The sequence below is a fragment of the Dermacentor andersoni genome, chromosome 11 (genome assembly GCF_023375885.2).
Source record: "Dermacentor andersoni chromosome 11, qqDerAnde1_hic_scaffold, whole genome shotgun sequence".
In the NCBI taxonomy this organism is placed as follows: Eukaryota; Metazoa; Arthropoda; class Arachnida; order Ixodida; family Ixodidae; genus Dermacentor; species Dermacentor andersoni.
The window spans coordinates 82,149,815-82,166,900 of record NC_092824.1 but is presented as its reverse complement, the minus strand read 5'-3'; the positions used below and the strand labels follow the sequence as shown (position 1 = coordinate 82,166,900).

The window sequence follows — 17,086 nt, the reverse complement described above, 5'->3', positions numbered from 1 at the left end:
AGCGAAGCCATGCGCGCGCTGAGATCTCTCGCGCTCTGCCTTCTGCGGCCCGGCAGAGTCCTCGGCTGACAGAGCCAGCCATCTCGGGTCAGCCGGGCGCGCGCACCGCATTACACTTCGAGACGCGCTACCGAACACGGGGATGCTCTGCGAGCGCCAGTGGCGCGTACTCACCTCGGAGGAGTCGAGACGTACGCAGGAGTATCGTACACATCACCACCGCCTCGGCGAACCGGAGCACCACCGAGCGGCACTCATCAGATCACCTCGGCGTGCCTCTTCATGTGCAGCGAGAGGTGGTCTGACCGGGAGAAGGCCCTGTCGCACAGGCGGCACTGGAACGGCCGGTCGCCCGTGTGCTTGCGGTAGTGACGCGTCAGTTCGTCCGAGCGAGCAAACTTCCAGCCGCACCCTTTCCAGTTGCACTGGTAAGGCTTCTCGCCCGTGTGAGTGCGCAGGTGCGCCTTGAGGTGCGAACTCTTGGAGTACGTCTTCGAGCAGCCCGGGTAGGAACAGGTGTGCACGGTCACCTTCTTGGGGCCGCGCGACCGGCGGCCCCGGCGGGGTTTGGGCGCCGGGGCCGCGGGCACCACGCTGGGACCAGGGTAGAGGGAGGGCGGAGGCACCACCAGGCCGTCGTGCTGGAGCGGAGAGGGCGACGGCGACGGCGACGGTACCCTGCCCTGCCCGAAGCAGGACCCGATGGCCGGGGACGGCCTCAGGGGAGTGCCGCACGGAGGGCCGTAGCGGGACGAGTCCGGCATGGAACCGCACCACTGGGGAGGGTAGGGACACCGCGCTGCCGCAAGGTAGCCCGAGCACTTGGACGGCGCGGGCCAGGCGTAGGGCGCCGGGTAGGCGGGCGGCGGAGGTATGGAGGACGCCGGCGAGTCCGTGCCCCCGCCTGCGTAAGGGTGCTTCGGGTCGGCCACGGTGAGGCCGAGGTCTTCGAGGAGATCGGATCGAGGCGGCGCCGTGAAAGCGGCGGCGCCGGCGAGGTGGTGCTGACCGGGGCCTCCGCCACCTCCACCGTGGTGGTGGTAGCCGGGCCCCGGCGCCGAGGGCGGAGGTAGGGGCGGTCGCCGAGGGGGAAGAGGGCTCGGGCCGCGGGGCTCGGGGCTGAAGCCAGGAGCCATGTCGCCGAGCAGGACGCTCTCGATGTCCTGCCACATCTGCGAAGCGGCAAGAAAGTATAACTATGCGTGAGAATGGCTAAAGAACTGGGCGCGATTGGGATGATTTACACTTTGCAACAACAGTATTGAGATGCTAAAACTGGAAAAGAGGATTCTGCGCTTCTTGCGGCTATGTGAGAATCTGCTGTAACGACAGAACATGAGAAATTCGATGCAGGACGTGACGCTTCTCCAAGATCTAGAAAAAAACTGCGGTAGTAACTCAGAATAGGTGCTGCATTGTGGGCCTCTCATTCTTCGAGGGTGGGAAAGAGAATGAACATCTCCAAACCAAGAAAGATGTGGCTCTTCCTTGAAGATCGATAGGTACCGACAAAGGACTAGTGATCTAAGAACGGGACTCATTGGATGTGCGGAATCATAGCATGCCACTGAATGGATAGAAGAGCTCTATAATGTCTTGCCTGGTGTATAATATAACAGGGCAAACGAGTACATATGAATGTGATGACCCAGCCAGAATTAGGATGAAAAGAAAACGTTTGCGCTAAGAGGAGAATGGTTTTTGACGAACACAGAATTCGTTCTTAGATACCTCGACGAGGAAAGCGACAAACTGTCGACTAACCACACACACGCACGACTAGCGAAAGCCTTATTATAATCATCATCATCATCAGCCTAGTTACGCCCACTGCACGGCAAAGGCCTCTCCCATACTTCTCCAACTACCCCGGTCATGAACTAATTGTGGCCATGTTGTCCCTGCAAACGTCTTAATGTCATCCGCCCACCTAACTTTCTGCCGCCCCCTGCTACGCTTCCCTTCCCTTGGAATCCAGTCCGTAACTCTTAGTGACCATCGGTTATCTTCCCTCCTCATTACATGTCCGGCCCATGCCCATTTCTTTTTCTTGATTTCAACTAAGATGTCGTTTACCCGCGTTTGTTGCCTCACCCAATCTGCTCTTTTCTTATCCCTTAACGTAGGTGTACACAATTATATAGCAGCAACTGGTTTAGTATACAGACGTCGGTATAACACGGGTTGCTCAGTGGCTATCGTACATGCGTTGTAGCGACGTCACAGAATAACGAAAAGCAAAAAAAAGAAAAAAACATTTTTGCAAGCTCCCTATATCCCCATTGCGACGTCGCAAGGTATGCTTACCGCTACAGGTAATCCAATCTTACTCAAGCCAGTCCTACAGCAAGACTACTTTGTTGCGTGTCGATAATACGTGTCAAACAAATACCGATAGTTCAGTGCATGAGAGGTTATTCACCGGCCTTCATATGGGCCGAAAAGATTAGGTCGTCTGAGCGTTAAAAAAAAATCGATTAATAAATAAAGCAGATTGAGAATCTGCCACATCGATTGAGTGCACTGTGTATTAACCCCCTAAACGTGGCTGTACATTCCACCATCACCATCAGCATACTGAGTCTTGCAACAGAGTGCCAGCGATTTGGCTATCGTAAAGGAAGCACAAACTAGCGGGTCCCCCTCGTTAGTTCGCTTGGGGAAGACGTTTTATCCGCTACCGGGCTGAAACATCACGTCAATAGACTCGTCGATGCAGTTGTAGTGAGATCAAGTGGGCATCCATCCACGTGCAATAACCAGGACGAAAAGTCGGGTGAGCAGTGGAGTTCCTGACAAGCACAGGTCAACAGCTGTCGGCAAAGCAGACGGTACTTGTGCATGCAGAAACTTACTGTACCCTGAAAGCCCCAGAGTGTAGTAACGGAAGTAAGCCATCACTAAAACTTGATGATAGTTCCTCTCGTCTTCTTGTTCTTCCTTTTCATTGTCGCGCTAATTCATATATATATATATATATATATATATATATATATATATATATAGCCCTTGTATTTCAACGCAATTCAGCCAGTACCAACCAGATAAAACGATGCTGACGATTATGAGGATGGGTACATATATATGTAGACGATGATGAACTACACAGTTTGTGCTCACTATATATATATATATATATATATATATATAATCACGCCCTGCAGGGAGGGGCAACTGATCGTGCTTTCTCGAGCCCGGTGGCAGCAGCGGCACAAGCGACCACGCACGTGCCAAATCCTCACTGTCTCCGAAACCGGATCATTCGAGACGCGCGAAGACGCGAACTCCCGGTACACAGATATATACTTTTTTTTTTTTTCTTCCTCTTTCCCTGTCTCTCCTCGGGCGTGGCAGCGGACGAGTTCGCATTTAACAAAAGGACGCGTCCCTTCCAAAATGCGCGCCGTCGTCGCGCGCGCGCGCGCGCATTTAGTGTATGCCGCACTCTCGGCAGAACTACAAAACCGCACCACCACCACCACCGTCGTCAGGGTTCGGTCGATCTGCAACAACGCACAAGCGCTCAAGTTCCGAGAAGGAAAAAGCGCACAGACGAGCCGGAGAATCCAGCGCCGCCAGGGGCAATGCCGCGAGCCCCACTCGCCAACTCCGTATACGCAAGTATAACACACACACACACACACACACGCACACACACACACACACACACAGGCACACACACAGAGACGCGCGCAATTCGCATGCCCGCGCGGCGCCAGCACAAAAGATGAACTTCTTCTTAGCCACGGGGGTGGGTGAACATTAAAATGGCCTAATGTCGCGCCAGCTCGCCCCCCCCCCCCTTCTCCTTCCTCCATAAGAGACCAAGTATCGTTTGGGGTCTCATCTGCCGAAGGGTGTAACGCGGAGAAGCCGTCGCCGACGCTCGGCGATGAAAACTAGTCAACGCCCGTCTCGTCGGCGTGAGGAGCGCGCGGCTTGAAAACCCCCCAAACCCCCGAAACCTGCCCTCCCCCCCCCCCGCTCTTCCCCCCCGTGGCGGTCCAAATTTAGCGATACTGGTGGGCCACATAGGCGGGCGATTATACGGAGAGACGGGAGGGACGGATCGTGATGACAATAGGAAACGAGCCAAAACTTCAAAGTTCATCATTCCGAGGGCGCCGCGGGCATCCGTGAATATGTACGCTTAAAATGAAGAAGAAAAAAATACATATCGTGGTAACCACACAAGTCGGGTGGAGACCGCCCGAGTCACTGGTCGAGAATGAGCACAGCTGAGCATCATGATAGCGCCGACAAACGGCTCCTTATTTCTTTTTCTCTTTCTTTCTCTCTTTCTTTCTTTCTTTTCTTGGTTCCATTTGCCTCTTCACGTGCAGGCATTCTTCCCGAGTCGCTGTCATTAAAGACGGGCACGTGACTGAAGTATGACCCCGCAATGCGACTGCCGCGTTAAGATGTGACCCGTCGACGAAATGAGCGGGAGAAGTGGGAAGTTGAGACAGAATACGAGCAGGCGGGTGGCACTGTATATATACGCACGGTTTCAAACGTTTAGCTACTGCGCTAGGGAAGCGAGAAATAGGCAACCGCCACTCTATGAGCGCAACGTCCCAGAAAGATGGAGACCACACCTCCATAAAGGAGAATGACGGGCGAGCGTTCGTACTAAAATACTCCGCGATCTTACTTCACCCCTTCGTCTCGAGGGTAGTGATGTTCTACATCCCGATGGCGTGTCTATAACCAATCAGGATGCGTTTATTTGTGGCCTAGCGTTCGCTGTAGGTATAGTGGCGAACTGCAAACGGCTGTATACTGCGCTCCCGTCAACTTGAATGTAAGGTGTATAAGGTGCTCCTGCATGCCCTGGTGTCTGTGTATGTATGCGCTTTATAGGCGGAAGTGCTCGTTGTACGGCGAGCAATGATTCCGCAGTACTGACCGAGGACGACATGCTTGAGCGGAGAAACCCCGCATATTACCATGGAGGCGTTTATTCGGCGGTATAGTTCCCAGCCCGCGACCAGACCTCAAGCGATGCAGCTCAAGTTCGATACCTTCTCTTCGCAAATGCGAAACGAACAATGCGTGTTTCCACACCTATCACCCTCTAAAGGCGCCCAGATATAAGTTTACGGGCGCTGATGGCATGTTTGTTTGTGTCCATAGCAACTGCAGTGGCTGTACTGATCACAAACAGGAATGATAAGTGCAACCACTACGTATACAGTCGCTACATATAGATGCATCGACAGAGTCCGTGCGTAAATGTGAAGCACTGCTATACTGATTGCGCTGCAGCACAGCGTGCGCAGAAGACGCATCTCTCGAGTAACCTCGCGTATACCCAGTGGCGAACCTTGAGCGGTACAACATGACATGCTGCTGTGTAACATGCGCATAAATGAAGCTCACCAACGTCGCGGTTCTCACACTGCCAAGCGGCACGGCAATGTGCGCAACCGAGGTCGTACACTTATGAAATGCTAACACCAAGACCTCGAGTTCCTAAGGCAGCAAACGTCTGCGGGAAAGTGACGCGATACAGCTACATATTATCTAGGTCCAGCTCATAGATGACACGTGTGGAAGTGAGAAACCGTCTTAAATCTACGCTCTCAGTTTCCGAGATCGCAACACTAGATATCAGACTTCAACACCGGTGCTCTCAAGCCGTGAGCACGCAGCAGTTAATTTTAGCATCAGCGCGCACTCACTTTGCGGCAGAGGTCAGAGGGATAGAAACATTTAGTGCTATGTATAATTCAGTTCTGGGGCGCGCATAGCTGAACGTTTACCATGCACGTTACGGCTCTCAGACTGTGAAACACAACAAGTAGATGCGGTACTAATCTCGTAGATAGCGCCGATACGAGACGAAAGATAACTCTGACAGTGCGTCTTGTAATTAGACAGAAGACTGGTGAATCCATATTACCTTGACCAAAACCATACTTCTCTGCGTATAAAAAAAAATGCTTGAACGCTTGCATCTATGCGTGCTATTAGGAGGACAAAGGTATTACGTAAGACAGCTGTAAGTGCAAAGCATTCGCTATCGGTCGATCAACGCACTCATTCAGCGACAGCCAGCTTTATGGCAGTTTATGGCTTTCTGCATCAATGAACGAATTCATAGGTTAGATTTCCTCCCTCGCACGGAGGCCGCATTCCGAATGTGCACGTGGACTGTGTCTTATTTTGCCTCTGTCTTGCCCCTTCTTTATCTCAATCCCTCATCCCGTTTCCCTCGTAGAAGCAAGGTTTCGTTACGGGCTAGTTGGTATTCCATGGTATCAATCGTCACTTACAGCGCATACATAGACGAGGAACAAAAAAGGACGACGAAGACAATAAGCGCTTGTCTTCGTCGTCCTTTTTTGTGTCCCTCGTCTATATGTATGCGCTGTAAGTGACGATTGCTCCCTCGTAGAGTAACCAACCGGACACCCGTCTGGCCAACCTCCCAGTGTATACTTCCTTGTTCTATATCTCTCTACGTCAAAGACACAATGCAGAAGCGCTTGTGTACCGAGACTTCTTTAAGGCAAGCTGCAAAACGCCAGATAGTCCAAATCGATCCGGAACCCTCCGTCTCCGCATCCCTCACATTGCACCGAGCGTCTTGCGACATAACGCGACATTAATTCGACTCTCGTCTGGAAGTACCGTTCCAACCCTTCATTACTTTTTCTCACGCGTCACTTGAATCCCTACATGTAGAAGGGGTAACATGAATCGAGCCGCTTCCTAACCTGCCCTGTATATAGAGTGGATATAATCCTACCCTGCGCATACCTACGCTTTTCCTAGTTCATGCCACGGCGGCACAATGGGGTATACCTCCCGTGGTGCAGGCCGATGTCAGTGTCGATCGACGCGAAGACTATTCTGTGCCTATAGAGGGTTTCGCCAGGTGTGCGAAAGCGCCAGTGAATACTGACGTGATAGCTGTTGCCACATCTAATTTGGATTGCCGCTGAAAGACGACAATGGATAACCAGCACTATACGTTTTCTTCACGTGATTGCTGCTGCATCATTCGCCCAGCGCTAACGCGCCAATATCCACGAAGGAGAAAGACATCACATACTTCGGCTTTATACCGAAAGAAAAAAATATTAAGAAGCTGTACGGCAGACAGAGCAAGGACATCAGAAACAAGACCTTCAGGAGCCGGCTTCATCTATACTTCCTTTGCATCCGCGATGTTGTGTACACGTTTATGTGCTCTGAATAATTTTCCAGGCACCGTCAACCTCCGGCCCTGTTCCTTCCTCTTAGAAAACGAAAATATCCATCGCTTCACCCTAACCTTTAGAGGTCAGTGGAAGCTGATTAGATATTGTATCATGTTTACAATCTACGCGCTCTTAATTCTTTGCGACGTTTGATGAATGTTATGCATAATAACAAAGTCAATCTGCTATGCACAGTAACAAATTCTAACACAATCGGCTACGTCATAAATATGTAGCAGACACATTACAAAACTGATTTTTCTTCTCTTTTTTTGCCAGTACATTTCAACTATAGACATTCATATACGGGGTGATAATTTCTAAGTTTTCACGAAGTACCCGCTTGAAATGAATCTCCAGGGTGACACCAGTTTCGACATATTCATTGCCAAGTGGGCAACTAAATACATGGGCACGCCCCAGTTACTTTCGTGCTTCGACGCATAAAAGAGCGTCTTGTTAAAAAACGTAAGTGGAACCACAGTGCATTTTTGCAGCGAGTTTGATGGCGCATGGCGGTGAGATTGCGAAGTCAGCTGTGAGATTGACCTCACGGAACTTGAGACGTGCTGACAATCGCAACAGCGCCAGATTCTCCTAATATTCATTTCAATATTATTATTTTTTTAAAAAAAGCCCAGGTGACGTAAGTTTATCCGAGCCATCTCTGCTTCGGAGCGTCACACAGCATGGAAAAACCACCAAGCTTCGTCAGTTTCCAAAAATACTCACTTCGGCTCCCTTCCTATACTAAAGCCGCACGATAGCCCGCATTGCTACTCTGCCACGCGCCGCAGTACCCACACATGCATACAGACGCTACGGCCGATTGCAGCTCGCGACGGCACAGAACCCATTGCGTATTTTTACGGGACGCGCATAGGTGCGTCGTACCGTCCATCTTTCTGTCTCCGCGAGAGGAGACAGTGGGGGGGGCACCGCTTCCCGGGTCAGCCGCTACAGCGGCGGCGGCGGCGGCGGAGAAAGGCCTGGGCGCGTGGTGAAGAGAGCCGAGCGGGTAGACAGAACAAAGCAGATCGGTGGCCGGGGACAAAAGAAAAGAGAGCGCGGCGACGCTCCGCCTGAATGGCCTCCGTGACGGGACCACACCCATCGTCCCGCACACACAGGCAGGCAGAGGAGACAGACTGCCGCAGCCGTTTCGCGACGCTTCTGCGCAGGTGAAATCGGCAGCGTCGACGCAAGGTCCAGTGGCAAGCTGCACACTGGATCCCGACGACGCATCGTGGAACGGAAACGTTACTCTAATGGAAAAGTCAGGAGGGGTTGCGAGGGAGTTGCGGTGCCACGAATCGGCTCAACACCAGCTATAAGGTCACGTGCTTCTTCTAACACTTCCAACCTCTTCAACGTGACAACGGACGGGAGCAGGCTTACATGGCCAACAATACTTTTTTTTCTTTTTCGAGGTGTCGTTTGTTCGTACATTTAAGGAGGTAAGCTACAAACTCACGGCGTTAAGCAACACCCGCACGTATAATAAAGGCGCTTCCAACGCACATCCGCAGCCGCGTTGCCTGGCTATGCACAACGCGCAATAACATAACGCGCGTTAAAACTGGAACACAGATGAGGCGTCCGCCTTATTCGACAAGCGCGCGAAGCACATATAGGCCGGAAATTACAGCACGGTTGTCGCACCGTGCGAAATGTACGCGCCAACGCGGCACGTTATAGAACTACGCCAAAAAAGAAAAAAAGAAAGACGCTTCGCGGTTGCCAGTTTTACGTTCAAGCAGGCAATGAGTCGCGTTAATGCAGCGTCGTCCATAATCCCGTCATCCGCGTGTGCCACATTTCGACGGAAGAATGCGGGCAAGCTCTCGGAAGAAACAATTCCGCGCGTATGCATACGTGCGTCTCTCGTCCGGGATGGAGGCGCGCAGGGGCGTCCTGCTTGTAAGTGAGGCGCTGCGCACAGATCAACGCCGCCGCATGTCGCCGCCGTCAACGGCATGCGGACACGCGCCAGGGCACGCGCGCGCAGCTTGCGCGTTCGTGCGTGCGCATGCGTGTGTACCTACAGGGCCAGCGCAGCCCCCCCCCCCCCCCCCCCCCCCCCCACCTCTATTTCTGCTGCCTCGCGTGGCTTCCTTTGAAGCCGAGGCGAGCGTCGCTTACTCGCGCGTCCCACGCTCATCCTCCTTGAGGGGGATCCGCTGCCAGAACACAGCGTTCCCTGCTAAATTATTTCCTAGAACTGCCGCGATTCACTGCGTACCATCGATCGCATTGTTAACAAGTTTCCGCACGCTCACTACCATTTGCGTATACCGCATCACGTAGCTGTGCTGCCGGTATCTTGTGGGGGCCCGTCGCTGTTTCGTGCTTGTGCTTTAAAACAAAAATTAGTTTGATTAAATTACGAGGTATTGCCTGCCAAAGCCACGATACGATTATAACGCGCGCGGTAGCGCGGCTGGACTCCGGTTTAATTTTGACCATCTGGGTTTCCCTTTAACGTGCACCCCTAAATCTAACGGCACGAGCGTGTTCGGATTTCGCCTTCTAACGAAGTGCGTTCGCCGTGGTTGGGATCGAACCCGCGACCTCGGGGCCAGCATCGGGGCCGCTGGGCGACCGAGGCAGGTGTGCTTACGGCTTGAGGCGCTTCGGCTTTATTTACCACGAATTATCTGCCTCTATGGGCCTGAAAAGACGACAAGCCTCGGTACACACGCATTATCACTGTAAATTGCTGCCCTTATAACGCCCTATTTACCAAAAATTATGAACTTACATTGTCGCAGCACCGTTTCAAGCCGGAGGGACAAGGTTCGGGCAAATTCATGTATTAATCGTACGTACGATGGCTAAAGCATCATTCATGCAGCACCTATATGCACTAGCGCCAGGGTTCCCTCTAGTAATTCCTTTAGGAAACTCCTATGTGCAAGCATGTCCTCCGAGATCTCCGCATGGCACCATAACCTCGGAGGTTACGGTGCCAGAGAGCACTAAACGCGTTCTCGTTGAGAATATACGCCACTGTCGAAGCACTCGCACCTCAGGCAATCTCCCTCTTTCCATGCGTATATTACAAATAGTGGGTTCACGTATACGAAGTCCTCAGCATTAAGCCACGCGCCCAAGCATCAAAAACGAAAGGCAGCGTTGTGAGAGCTAAAAATATTTGTATACGTATAGCTATCAAACAATGCATATACCAGCGTACGCGTATAGTACTACGCGCTACAGATCCCGTTTGTGCGTTATGAATGTATCCCTCAGACTGACGTCGGAACAACTTTTGACGGGACACTGCTCGCATCTTTCTGGCAGGGTCATTACTTCAGCTCATCTGCGTCGACAAATCCTGATTGATGGCCCGTCCACCCTTTAGTACGCGTTGCCTCCTGCATCTCGCGTCCTCAATCTTCCGTCCCACACTTTCTTGCACTGTGCAGGAGACGACGTGTTTAAAGAGAAGAGCGTAATCTCCATATTGCGACAAGGCGACGTCTGAGGCCACGACAATGTCGAAGGCATTGAACGATCGCTGTTTCTACATTTTGAAACTGCCACTAAGCTTGGTAGCCATGTGCAAAAGGGGAAAGAAAATTGAAGCAGCGGATCCCACGTGCTGTGGGAATCGATGCAAGCGAAGCTTTGCACTGGTGTTTCTGAGGAATGCTGCTTTTGTTTCATCATCATCATCATCATCATCATCATGGTTACGCCCACTGCAGGGCAAAGGCCTCTCCCATACTTCTCCAACTACCCCGGTCATGTACTAATTGTGGCCATGTTGTCCCTGCAAACTTCTTAATCTCATCCGCCCACCTAACTTTCTGCCGCCCCCTGCTACGCTTTTTCCCTACGCTTTTGGTCAGCGAACTGCAAGTATATTAAGAACGCGGCCAAGTTGGACACAGTATTTCCTATAGTAAATAGCCCCAGTCGAACATGCACAGTGACGACGGTGAAATGACGGCTATGGAACAGCAGCGACACAATAACGACGATGGAATGACAACTACGGTACGACCACTATACTGTGTGAAGACGACGCACTGACTACGATGGCGTAGCGAAGTCAGGAAGATGTTCGCATTCAGGCTCATAAGGTCACCATGGAGACGACGATGAAGGTAGAGCACGCTCCAGAAGAGGCACGGGCCGATTGGTAGTTACGGTAGTTACCTTGGGCAGCAAAGGTTTTTTTTTTCCTTCTTTTTTTTTTACTTGAGATTGATTTCAAGCTACACATTACACTCGTCATAAACAAACCATAGAAAGTGACGTCATACTGGTGGGCTGCGGCTTGTCTGACAAAGCCTGGTCTTCCAAGGCGAAGATGCGCTATCTCGCTACTGCCTCTTTGTTCACTCCCCAAAATACTGCGGCTCATGTCCGCGGAGCGAAAGGAGGCGTACGCTTCTTCATAAGTTACGAACAAGCTTTTTTAGGGACCAATCAGGCAAGCCGATGCCAGCCGATGTAGGCGCCATGGGGACAGGCCATTCGGCAAGACAGAGGGAGAGAGAGGTCATAAGGGATAGGGACAAGTTTGAGCGACCAGACATGGTTGCGAAAACACCAAGCGAGCAAACAATATTCATGGTTGCTGGATAGTAGACAAAAGCAATAAACCGGCTGCGACACGGACGCACATGCCTACTTAATCTCAAGGCAAATACAAAGAGGCCTCGCAACCGTAAGTCAAAGGAGGGAATGCACACCGGCAGGTGCAGTAAGGGCAGCGAGTGCTGGCAGCTTCTTCAAGGGGAAGGTGTGGAGACACCTGTCAACATCGGCGGCGAGCAAAAAATTTGGTTTACACGGCGTATCCTTGTAAGCTGCGTTTTCATGAATGAAACAGTAGCACGTAAAGTTGGCCTCAGTTAAGTATTCCTTCCCCGTGAAACTCTCACCTGCAAGATTTGTACAAATCAGGCGATGCACGCTCCCTCAAGATCAGTTGCGCACGTCAAGCAAGAGGAATACAGCCATACCAACACCGCCGCATCGGAGCGGCATCACGCCCTGCAGATTGCCCCACATTGTTTAACTACTGCCCCACAAGATGTCTCAACCAGAGCCGCGGCCCTCGACTGATCCCCAGAACGAATTGAGAGCAACAAGGCGGACGATAATCCTCGGCATGCTTATGTCTATAATCGCTCTCGTTCGGAAGTGATCTCTTTTAGAGCTGTAGCGCGAGACTCAAGGAAAGCCGCCCTCCACAGAGGATCACGTATAACCACTCGTGCTTCGAGTTAGTCCTCGAACAAGCCCCGCAGGCAACCTGCTATCGGCGGCGGCACTGTTTGACTTCGTGACCGTTCCGCTGGCGTGGAGCTCTCTCTTCGGTCCGTGGGCACGCCGATCGCGGGGTCCCCCCCCCCCCCCCCCCCTTTCATCCTATAGGACGGCGACGGCAGCGGAACGAAGAGCAAATACGGACTCCCCGCAGAGACAGAGTACTGCCTCAGGAGACGCACATCGACGTCCGGGACAAGCCGGAGCATGGCTGCGTGTGTGTGTGAGTGTGTGCAACGCACGAGCGTGCAGTGGTCCTTGCGCACTGTTTGCTGGCAAGGCCAACAGAGCACGCGGGTCTCGCCAAGCCGCGGCGTGCGCCATTGTCGACCCAGCGCTGTACACACGTCGCGGTGCTGGCAGCTGTCTCGCTGCCGCCACGCCGGTTCCTCCGCGAATGTTAGGGCTGACACAATAAGGTACACAAACAACGCTTCGCAGAGCTCGATCCTCGGTTTTTCGTAATACATAGAAAAGATCGACGCAAATGACCCCTCGCTGGCCTGTCTATACGATATGGCACGAAGAAGTGAAAATAGTTATAACGGCCTTCTTCGTTTATTCTTCACGACGGCGCACCCTCCGTGTTGTCGACTAAAAACAGGAACAGTCACAACGGTCTTGATGACGAGGGCTGACCGCTCGTAAACTCTCAGAACTCACAAAGCGAGATGTATATGTACGTATCGCAACCACTGTCAATATATGCGCGGTCGTAACAGCGTCTATCCGTCGTGGAGGAGGACGTCAAGAAAACAGTGGCAGTACCCACCTCAGGACGAATGTCTACGTCATCGCGATCGGCATTAAAGCAGTGCAGCGACGCAGTATGTTGGCCACCACCGAAACACGTCACACACCACGCGTATATGCAGCCTGGATCCACTCTTGAGCTACCCCTCCAGACACGCTGTGCCATCTAGCGGCACCCACACGAAGCCCGCGCGTGGAGCGCATGTTAGTATATATCCAGACGAGATTGTATAAATATGTGTGGAGCAGGCCTGATTCCGTCCAGTGACCCATGTTGCTGTCAATTGAAGAAGTTCGTTGAAAAGCGAACGTCCCGAATGGGACATACCCAGTGACCCACGTTGGTCCGGCTGTCGGTTTCGAGCCCGCTTCCCTCTAAAGCCCCTCTATTCCTTACTTCGCTTCCTGGGGCTATAGTTCGCTCAGCACAGCAGCTTTACCCAATGGACGACGGAGTAGAATAATTAGAGACCAGGGGAGGCTTGCACGAACATTTAATACCGAAAATAATAAAGAACTTATGAACGCGTCCTTGTGCGGACGAGGCATTGTCTATGGAACATTTAAGAACGCGTTCTTAAATTCGTGATTATTTGTTGTATTAAATGTTCGTGCAAGCCGCTCCTGAACTTCGTCCAAAATGCCTGTTTTTTCTCTTGTGCTCTTATGGCGTCTATTTAACATACAAGCCCGAACTATGTATGGGTCTAGGAATACTCTAGTAGCACTTTTACCCGTGCTTATAAATTCCTACTACAATGTTGATTTTCGGAGCCTAAAAATGCCCTTTCTCGCGTTTCTTTTTTTTTTGTAGTCCTAATTTGTTTATAATGTTATATGCCACTGAATAACAAACAGCCCCGATTATTACCACAAACACTTCCTATTCTCGGCCCATAGCCTGATACTGCTATACTGCAGTGCGGTTAACGAAAGCGCTGTTAAAACCCCTCCATGACACAAAACGTTAAGAGCGGCTACAGAAGGGCTGCTGCCTAATGTGTATTAGCATTCACTTCTCTCCTCATCATTAATCACTACACTTTCAGTCCTCTTCCCTCTTCACCAGTGCTGAGCAGCAGACATGAGCGCACCAGCTCATGTCGACCTCTCTGTCTTTCCTGTCAATAAAATCTCCCTCCCTCTTGCAGGTGCAAAGGATGTTATTAATGGCTTTCCAGAAGACATTTGTTGCACGAAATACCCAAACTGCGCTAAGTGAGGATATATATACGCTTGAAGGTGACTTGGCCTATACTTGTGCGCTCGCTTCACTTATTTAGCCTATATAGATAAACGAAAAACTTTGATGCGTCTGGTTAACCTCCCTGTCTTTCCTCTCTTCTGCTTCGTCCTTTCTCTCTCTCGAATGCTCGGGCGCAACTCTGACTGGGAATGAGGGACTCATATTGGAGATAGGTTCGCCACCATCCGAAATGGACCTTTTGCTGATAGAAACAATCCAGTACTTGAGTGTGCTTCGCACAAAAATCCAAGTTTTTCGGTACTGAAATGACTGCCAGAGGTTCTGATCGGCGAACATTGTGGAATATACGTCTTTCTTCTTTTTTTTTCTTTTCGGGCAATTCCACAGCGCTCCGTGGGCGCGCGATGAACTATGGGGAAAGAGCATGCGCCGAGCGTTTGCCGTGTTGGTGCCGCAGGAGTCCGGAAAAAAAAAAAATGGAGAGAGAGCGAGGTGCCGCTTCCTTCTTGATGCTCCTGACGCTGTAACTACACGAGCCCACAAGCATCAACCTTTCTGTCTTTATGTAAGAAATGGGAAAGAAATAGCGCAGTCTATGCGGCTATCCCGCAGAGCTAAGCTCCACCGTAAAGACATCGCATCCAGTGTTTAAAATTCGTTTATAGAATGAAGCGTTGTCGGGCGGCGCGTAATCAGAGATCGTGGCTTGACTCCCAGTCAGCAGCGAAACTTACTGGACAGCCTGGCTCAGTTCCGGGGACGTCGACCGACAGCTTGAACTGGTGGACTTGGCGGAGAAGGCCAAGCAGGCCCAGGGCCTTACTTGAGCCCGATCCCTCAGCCACCTCCCCCTTTCCGCTTCCCCTTTTCAATACAGTTTACGACCACCACCACCTAAAATGAAAGGTGTTTGCGCTTTCTTTTGAGCGCAGCTTTATGCGTGTTTTCATTTCGCAATATATTGAGACAAATAATTTGAGAGAGACATATAACAGAGTCGGCAATTGTCGAAAACCTGATCTGCAGGTCAAGCGCGTCGGCTTTTAAACATCGAAAGTTCGAGTGTGATCGCGGCTGCCGCGTGGCTTCCAGAAAGCACTACACCATTCGCGTCGCCCATACAATCAGATTACAAAACAATCCCAAACCAGACAATCGAAACAAGCTCGAACGAGACCTAACCATGCAAACCAAACAAACGCGAGTGAAAGCTGACGCGAGAAGACGATAGTACGAAGCGTGCGGGTCCGGCTAAAGCCAGATAGAAGTACGCATCGAGCGGTCGCGCGGGTCCGCATGACACCAGCTTCCCGCGCGCACGTCACTGAAGGGGACGCTCTCATTGGCCTCTGTCGTTCGCGGCTCGCGTCTTTCATCACCCGCTCCGCGTTCGCTCTTTCATCTTTCGCTGTGCTCGTTCGCTTGGTTACGCCTCCGCCGACGCCGCCGACGCTCGCCGCAGAACGGGGGCCTAGGAGCTGCCCTCCAAAAAGGGGAATATAAAAAGGGAAAGAGACAAAGAGAGATGAATGCGGGGGAATGCGCGAACGTGTGTGGCCATCCCTACGCGCAGTCAAAGGAATTTCAGAAGGCGTAACATAATAGAACGTTCCACAGTACCCTGACTTGAGTCGACGTTGAGCGCTTTCTTTCCTGCACATATAAACCAAAACACCGTAAACAAGAATTCTTAGATGTACAGCGGAAGTTCTTATTGATGGGGCCTATACATGGCCTAAAGGACAGTATATGACACCTATATATGCCTTAAATGGCAGCTTTAGTACCTGTTCTGGAGGCCTACACGAGCATATATTTTAGCGCCCAAGTTCCCGCCCCTAATGCTACGTAACACAGTGATCCAAGTTAGCGGGAAGACGGTTACAGACTCAGTCCAAAAGTTCCCTAAAGGTGTGTGAACTTCCGTGAGAATGCTAATCACATTAATATTCGTGTAGGCGGCCCCGACGGAGACACGATTTCATTTTCTTGTCCACAAGCACAAGCTAGCCCAAATACTCATTTCAGTCCACCCATGCTATATGGAGCGTCATCTGTGGCACTGTGCCCATGCATCGCACAGTATGTGTGCATGGAGACTGCAACCATGGTTTGCGGAGGTTACACTTATACTGCTTAATGGTTGGTACCCCAGGATGCATTCGCGCCAGATATGGGGCTATGTTATCGTAAGCTCCACAGGGTTCCCTAATCGCATCTCCGTATACACCCGTTCACTGCAGTAAGGAGAAGACGCATTTCCTGAACGGTAATTAGTACACGCGCGCTCGCATTCCTCCGCGTTGCTGCACTTTTATTGCAGTTCACTGCATTTTACCATTTTAACAAATGCTATCAGACGCGGCTCCGTTTCATTTCCTCATCCTCGATTTTCAAGCGTACCGTTACCTTTCACGCAAAGGAAATCGTTTCCTGCGGTCATGGGCCGCAGGCAGGCAAGACGCGTCTGGCGGCAGGAGGCGTGACTCACGTGACCAGCTCTTCTTCCGCTCCCTAACTCCGCAGGGCGCCCCCTACACTCCGCGCGTACTCCGCGGGCGCTTCAGGCGCGCACGCACGCACGCACGCTAGATCGATACGGCGCGGCCATTTTGGCTGCGCCGTATCACCGCCG

General features: G+C 51.6%; 1 protein-coding gene across 1 annotated transcript in view; it reads right to left on the bottom strand.

Annotated features, from left to right (window-relative positions):
- The window catches only part of LOC126517948 (uncharacterized), a 62,749-nt gene that overhangs the window by 18,996 nt on the left and 26,667 nt on the right, over positions 1–17,086 (bottom strand). Inside the window, exon 2 of the mRNA XM_050167778.3 lies at positions 175–1,172. Coding sequence (XP_050023735.2) covers positions 258–1,172 — 915 coding nt within the window. The 3' untranslated portion in view covers positions 175–257. The remainder of the gene's footprint in view (positions 1–174; positions 1,173–17,086) is intronic.